The sequence below is a fragment of the Spea bombifrons genome, chromosome 4 (genome assembly GCF_027358695.1).
Source record: "Spea bombifrons isolate aSpeBom1 chromosome 4, aSpeBom1.2.pri, whole genome shotgun sequence".
NCBI classification, from domain to species: domain Eukaryota; kingdom Metazoa; phylum Chordata; class Amphibia; order Anura; family Pelobatidae; genus Spea; species Spea bombifrons.
Window position 1 is genome coordinate 105,083,732 of NC_071090.1, and position 8,042 is coordinate 105,091,773.

At 45.1% G+C, this 8,042-nt stretch overlaps 1 protein-coding gene across 7 annotated transcripts in view; it reads left to right on the top strand.

Annotated features, from left to right (window-relative positions):
* Nucleotides 1-3,929: 3,929 nt before the first annotated feature.
* Nucleotides 3,930-8,042, top strand: part of DNM2 (dynamin 2) — a 35,206-nt gene continuing 31,093 nt past the window's right edge. For all 7 annotated transcript variants that reach the window (XM_053464831.1, XM_053464833.1, XM_053464834.1 and 4 more), the window contains exon 1: nucleotides 3,930-4,154. In XM_053464831.1, coding sequence (XP_053320806.1) covers nucleotides 3,994-4,154 — 161 coding nt within the window. In that variant the 5' untranslated portion in view covers nucleotides 3,930-3,993. The remainder of the gene's footprint in view (nucleotides 4,155-8,042) is intronic.

The following is an 8,042-nucleotide window of genomic DNA, read 5'->3' on the forward strand; positions in this document are numbered from 1 at the left end:
AGTATGTAATATTCACCTGGTTCCCCCAAACCAGATTCATCCATCAAGCTCCCGGATAGTGGACTTTAGTTTAGAACTTTGTAATGAGTCAATACAGCACTTGATGGCCCAGCTCTGTGAGTGTGCTCCACTTAACAATAATAACACTTACAGTGGACTGGGGATTTCAAGTCCAAGTGGCAGCCCCAGGCAAGAATATTCTGTGCCCCCCCCATTCTCATAAATCGATAGCAATAATATAGCCTAGCAGGACTGAGCAGTGAAGAAGCTCTGCCCCATACTCTGTCCAGCCTAATTCTCTGTTCCCTGCATGGTACTCTGCACACTACCTTACTGACTGTCACGACCGCACCTTGGTTCCCTCTCCCCCAGTCCGGCTCGGCAGGTGCCCCGGGGGCAAGTTTTCATTGTCCCTACTGTGCAGTGATGCAAAGAAGGGTTGTCTTTTTCTTTAGCTGTCGTGCTTCTGGCACATAGCCGGAAGATTTCTGGACAGATACTTACAGCCACTTTGTACAATATTTGAAAATATATAAAAAATGCAAATGATCCCCTGGAATTAAGGAAGGAGACAGAGGGGCAGCAGTAATAAGGCATGTCGCCTGGGCAGGAACCGGCAGATGATAGGTACATGCAGCCCCGTGGCGCATGACTGAATTGCCCCAATATTTGTAAAACCAAAGCAACGGTTTCCTCAGAGAAAGTAAGGAGATAAAGCAGAAGCACTAGGAAATTGACCACTGGGTAACCTCATTTGAAGTTTTTAAGAAAGCCATCTGCTCCGTCAGGTGTGGGGAGAGCGGTTTTCTATGAGGGTTTGTTGTCTGTCACAGAGAAAAGCCTCTTGCTTTGGAGAGACATGAAAGCAGCTGCTGGGCAACTAAGGAGAGGCTTGGCCAGGTAGCTTCCTGGTCCCAATAACTTAGAGGGTCAGTATTAGGAGGTAGTGGCAGCTCTTTAAAGTAAGCTTCGACCACTTCAGAGGTGCTAGTCTGACTTTGGGAAGCTTGTCCGGTACCCACCAAAGTATCAAGGGCCTCGGCCAAAATGATTGATGCGCTGGTGGATCTAGTGCTTCTGCTCTGCATTGGTGCAAGGGAATGGGAATTTAATATGGTGGCGTCACCCTCCAACTCCTGTATCTCTCCTTCGATGAGCATGTGCTTTTGTGCTGCAAATTTTAAAATTATTTTTAAGGGCCAACTTGCCCTTAACCTTTGAGGTGTCCATGATGGCTTCCATGCGTCCTGTTAGCTCCTCTACCAGCCTTCTGATCGTTTCAACCTCCAAGTGTAATCTGCCCAAAAAGACCTCGTTTTGTTCTAGGAAGTCATGGACTTTTCGTAAAAGGTAGGTAAGTAGGGGATGACCTTGCCCAAAGTGGCAGTGCTCTGGCTTAAATTATCAGTCACCTCCCTGAATGCCTTCCGGACTGCCACCACCTGCCGTATTAATGCCCACTCCCCCACTGTTCAGAGGACATGGAGTAAAGAGCCTGCTGCTGCTCTAGGATTTGCTCCATCATGTCCAAGGTGAAGTTCCAATGGGTGACTACATCCTAATCTAGACAGTGGTCTGGTAGACCTGCCGTCTCCTGCTCCGCCTTCAGCTTCTGGCTTGCCTTCAACCTGCGGTGAAAGTGCCTGGTGACAGCCTACACTGCCCGTCAGTTTCAATAGCTGCCCTCACCACTAGATGTAGTATATGTGCCTCACAACAAAATCCCACAAAGTCCCCATCCCTAACTGTTTTCACCCATTTTTACCTCTGTGCCTGCATGTGGTCCAATCCACTTTACTCGCATCTTCCTAAGAGCTGCCTAATTGTGAGATGATATGTGCTGCTCACCCATAACCTCAGCATGGAGGAGAAAACATGTATAACCCTGCTGCCCTTCTGTCACCCCATGTCCCTACACCAGCTGCACTAGTGACGCTCCATATGTTTGAGGTAAACACTCCATGTGCGATATGCAGCTACTGCACCCGCTGTACCCGCATTAAAGTGCCAGGGCCACTGGTACGGCGGTGCAGAACACAGGTCTGTCAGTTGCGTGCCTTCAACTTCATTTCTCACGCATACCATTTCACTTTACAGGAGGTTTTTGCTTAAGTGTTTTGTTTTGGAAGTGCAACAGGAAAGTAAAACATGGAAAAGTCGTCTATTTGTGCAAAATCACAGCGGAGCAAGAGTTTCATACTTTTCAAACAATGCTATTTGCAAAACACAAAATGTGGGAAAAGTAAATTTGAAACATCACGGTCCTGTGTGCTTAACTATCTAACTGATTGATGCAGGTGGACAAGGGTGACTTGTTAAATAAATACAATTAATACAATGTTGTCTACATCTGTCACATTAGTAGCACACGACTCTTAGCCACTCTTTGGTAACTGTAGTTTCATCAATGTGAACGTGGTTGCATATTTACAGAGGCAAATATTTTCAATAACTAGAATTTTGATATATACCCTATACACTATATGATACAAATTAATTTAATTTAATTTAGTTTGTATCATGTGATACTTTTGTGAAACTGGTTTATTATTTTGATTTGGATTTACAAAACAACACATGACATATTACACTGTCATAATTTATTCAACAAAAATAAAGGTAAAATGGAGAAGCCATGTGTGAAAAACTAAGTACACCCTTACTGCTTCCATAGGAATTAAGGTGCTAAGTATCAAACAGGTGCTGCCAAATGCCTTTGATTAAGTGTTAGCAGTTTGTTGATCTGGAGCATTCAGGTGTGTGGTAACACAATGCCAAGGAGGAAAGACATCAGCAATGATCTCAGAGAAGCAATTGTTGCTTCCCACCCATCTGGGAAGGGTTATAAGGCCATTTCCAAATAATTTATCCATCATTCTAAAACGAGAAAGATTATTCGATAGTGGAAAAAAATGAAAACTGAACAAGTAGGGTTTGCTTGGAAGAGTTGCCAGGAGAAAGGCTCTTCTCTCTAAAAAGAACATGTTAGGTTTGGAAAGTTGCATCTGAACAAACCACAAGACTTCTGGAGCGATGTCCTTTGGACAGATGAGACCAAAGTGGAGATGTTTGGCCGTAGTGCGCAGCGCCGTTTGGAGGAAACCAAACACAGCATATCAGCACAAACACCTCGTACCAACTGTCAGGCACGGCGGCGGAGGGGTGATGATTTGGGCTTGTTTTGCAACAACCAAAACTCCTCTGTATCCTAGAGTCTAATGTGAGGCCATCTGTCCAACAGCTAAAGCTTGGCTGAAATTGGGACACGCAACAGTACAATGACCCCAACACACCAGCGAATACACAACAGAATGGCTGAAAAAGAAAGGAATCGAGGTGCTGCGATGGCCCAAAGTCCAACCACATTGAAATCCTGTAGACAGAACTTAAGAGAGCTGCGCATAAACAAATGCCCACAAACCTCAATGAACAGAAGCAACGCTGTAAAGAAAAGTGGGCCAATAAAAAGGTCAATTTAATCTAGAAATGTATCCCCCCCCCCTTTTGGCAAAACCCATTGGATAGTGTTTTAAATGAATGGTTTAGGAACCGAATAAACCCTTGCAGCCAGGAAATACAACTGTGATAAATCACCATGAAAGTAAACAATCACATTTACATCATCTGCACAATTGTACAGCATCTCCGGGCAACTTCCGGGTGTCTAGGAGACACTCCGAGCAGAGGGGCGGGAGCAAACGTCACTTTGTCAGACATAAGAATTCAGCCAATACGCAGCACAGACTGTCGAGTGACATCACAGTGCCGAGCAATCATTGATGAAGGAACTGCCCTTCCCTTTTAAGACCGCCTCCTGGCTTCTCCGCCCTTCCTCATCGTTGACGTATGGATCCTCTTAGCCAATCAGAACGTGATATTGACAGATTGACGTGACCACCGGCCAATGCGTGAGCGCGGGTGGCGGCCGTTGGGCTGAGTGGATGGGAGAGGAAGCCGAGCGGTAACGGAGAGAAGCAGAGACCGACAGCAAACATGGGGAACCGGGGGATGGAGGAGCTCATTCCCCTCGTCAACAAACTCCAGGATGCCTTCAGCTCGATAGGCCAGTCCTGCAACCTCGACCTACCGCAGATTGCAGTGGTGGGAGGACAGAGCGCTGGCAAAAGCTCCGTTCTCGAAAACTTCGTAGGCCGGTAAGTGTTTACCGAGGGACACCCGCAGCTGTGCTTCGCTCTGACTGAAACTTTTCCCCTTTGGCCTTTTTGTCCTACTTTAGCTGTTGCTATGCACAAAGTGTTTTACGCACTTTCCGTAGTTTCGCCGTGGCTGTTCAATGAGTGACGTCACAACACAACGCGACGGGCGTAGAACTCTTCTAAGTGACATGGGTAGGTCAGGACTCGGGAGTTGTGTTACCAGCTTGTCTGGAGCTGGGTGAAGCCTGGATCTATATATATGTGTGTATATATATATATATATATATATATATATAAGGGTAGACCCTTGATGCACCTGTAGCACATATATATATATATCTGTTGAACACTATACATTATTACAGCGTTTCCCCCTTTAATTGTCTTTATGTTGTTTCTTTGGTTACTAATTAGCGAGCGGCGCACACATTTTTTTTTTTTTGCAATCCTCTAATAGAAATCTATATCCTGAGGCTCTATGGCCGTAAAGCTGGCGCCGGCTCTTTCCGTCGGTTTAAGTGGAATGTTTCTGCTGATTGCTCCAAATTTAGCCCTTTGTACCAAATTTAGCCCTTTAGCTCCCTTTGCACCTGATTGCTCTCCGTTTGCGTTCCCTTCCGGCACAAGACCCTGCAGAGCTTGAGATTGTGACGTCATCCTTTGTGTATAGAACCACCAGCATAGCCGTTGTGCAGCGCTGCGGAATATGATGGCGCTATGCAAAACGATAAATAATAATAATCTGCACTGCGGGCGGACATAACGTCCTAGTAGTCGGTAATATAAACATTCACGAAAAATTGACAGTAAGAAAACGGTTGAATGTTTGAATGTAACGTTAGTACATGTTCAAACATATCGGTACAGAAGAATCCGATCTATTGGATGAATCAATAAACTAATAATAATAATTAATTGCCTTGTTTAATATGTTTGATATTAAGTAATAGTTTTAATGAATTGAGTTGGAGAATCAATAAATTGTGTTACGATATGGTCATTAAACGTAATATATAAAAATGCTTATGCCGATGAGGGGATTTAAACATGCATGGGACAGGCATACGGCTCCTGAATCTAAGACGAGACCAACGACTGATTGGTCTGATAAATGCACCCATCCCTGGGGGTCAGCGCTCGTCGGCATGTATTTTTTCGGCAATTTATTATTATTCTGTTTATTGTGGCCAGATTTCGGTATTTTGGTCCCATGGCAAAGTATGGTAATTGTTTCCGCTGTAATAGGTGTTCTGTTCTTTAATGTTATGTTATTAGTGGAATCTGGTTTCTGAATTGAATGGCGGTGTCGCTTTGTGCTTTAGTGCCACTGAATCGACGTCTTTTTAAATGCTTAAATATGAAAAATATTACTTTCCACCCTGTGAGACTTAGATTAAAAATACAAAACCCAGCACGTGGGGAGGCCGTTTGGCGCTGGTGGTTGGGTCTTCAGCCCGTCCTGAGGATATTGTGAGCTGAGGCTACTCTAATAAATGTTACAGAATCAGATCAAACAGCCATTTAATTATTTAAGCCCGTCTAGTCGCCCGTTTCTCCTGCTGTAAAGGCCTTAATCAGTCGTCGGTCTCGTCTTAGATTCGGGTGCCGTATGCCTGTCCCATGCATGTTTAAATCCCCTCGCTTTATTACCCTCTACCACTTCTGCTGAGAGGCTGTTCCAATCCGTAAAGTAAAACTTCCTTCGCTTACAGAAAAGTGAGGCCGTATCGCTTACTATAGCTGTTTTTTTCCCCATGTTAGAAGGTTGTGGATTTTTGCCGTGGTGTTTATCGAGCCGTGGGTTTGTTCATCGTTGGTATAACTCGCTCTGCTGTGTCGATCAGCAGGAGAGACCCTCGGGGATTGCTTTTGTGAGCCGTCAGCCTGTCGGAAATGCCTATAGATTCCGCTACATGACATCACTGATTTAATAAGGCGCTGCACCCGGTGACAAGCGTGTGTATGTATGTGTGTGCGTGTGTGTGCGTGTCACCGAGGAAATGTCGCTCGTAGTAAACACTCGTTAGTCTGTCGTTTAAAGACGTGTTTGGGGTTGGAGTAGAAATCTTTGTCCGCGGCTCGCAGTATTCTATTCTGGCCGGACAATGCGTGCCTTTGTTACTTTCATTCATTGTACGATGACATTTCCCTCTTTTTGAAAGCATTCTGTATAGTGGGACTCCGGCGTTACTCATTCTAGCAGACAATGAATATTAAGAAGAGCTGCGTGGTCCCGCTGCTACGACGAAGGCCTCGATGCATCACTTCCTGATATATTATATATATATAATCAGTGAGACTTATGTAGAAGTGGTCTTATTACCACGGCAACTGGTGGAATGGTCCGCTGAGTAGCAACGTTCCGTTGCTATGGCGATTAATAATTGAAACTTTGTAACGGAATCACTTGTGTAAGCTCTTGCGTGCGAGTTCTGCTATATACTAATTAAAGCCAACGAGGCAGAAATGTAATTACCGTATAGGTTACGGGGGCCGATATCGTCTGCCGAGCATCCTGTTTATGTAAACGTCGCGGTTATTTGTTCTTTACGATAGGATTAGTTGAACCTGCGTCCGTTTTATACTCCAGCGCGGTCGTCTGTAAATTAATTAAGGGATGTTCGTCTGGGGGGATCCCTTTGGGAGGCTTTTAAAGATTACATATCTTTATATCGGGATATTTGTGCGCGTTACTGTCCGTGACGAAGGGCCGACCCCGGGTAATGAATAGGTAGAAACCTCCATGCATTAACTATGCTTGGTAGCGGGCCGGCTCAAAGTACGCGAGTTATTTATTACGGTAAATGGTGAGAGAGATGCCGGTTACCGGACCGACGGAGACGGCTGTTTTCAGTATATCTGTGCCGGAGAACCTTCCGTCTAAATGCCGGGATCTAATTAACAAAGAGCCCGATGTGACGCAAGGGTTTGGTAATGATTATTTTCCTTGATGGCAGGGCTCGGGCCGTCACACGCAGGTGATCTCGGCACACGTCTGAGTCACGGCTCCTGCTGTTTAGTGAATCAAAGTCCAGCCCGTCTTCTGACACCGGAGAACGCGGAAGGGTTCGAGGACATACGTCGGTGCGCTGTGCGTCGGGGCATATGTATAAAGCCTCATTAACCTTTTCTTCACTGACTAGTTTTTCCGCTTGTATTAAATGAATATCTTCCCATCACGCCCGGGACGTTTACTTCCTAATAGAATCCTCGGTGTGAGAATAGAACGGGAACCGGGACAGTCCGACCAGCGGAGGGGCCGCTTACATTTAATCATTCGCCCTTACGCCATCTTCACACTGTAGACCCGGCCTTAAGGCACCTTGTGGTTAACCAATACCACCCAACTGTCCTGGTTTTCACGAGACAGCGGCGGCTGGATTTGAGGGACGTGTTAACGTGGCCGTGCATGATGGTTCCTTCCTGATAACGCGCTCTTTAAGAGATGTTCCTTTACATCTCGCGGACTGACTGTAAATATGGACATTTCTCTTTAAAAAAAAAAAAATAAAAAAATAAAAAATCATATTTTAGAAACAGTGGTTTTTGGAGAAATTGCCTTTTTTTATTTAATTTTTTTTTTTTAAAAAATGTCCTCGTGAAGATCCTCGCTAGGTAGGAGTATTATACCGAGGGCCGGAGGGTGTATCCTGATTACCGCTGTGTGATAAGCACGCCGGGGCATTAAACTAAACATACACCCAGCTATATCAGCGAGTTAACCCACGAGTGCCCAGCAAAGCTATGGGCGAAAAGTCCTACGAGGCTTATGGTAAATGGTACAGCAGGAGTATGTATTATTTACATAATGATTTATACTGTATGTCGCTACCATACTCTGCAGCGCTGTACAACGAGTAAACGGGACATAACGAAGAGCGGGTT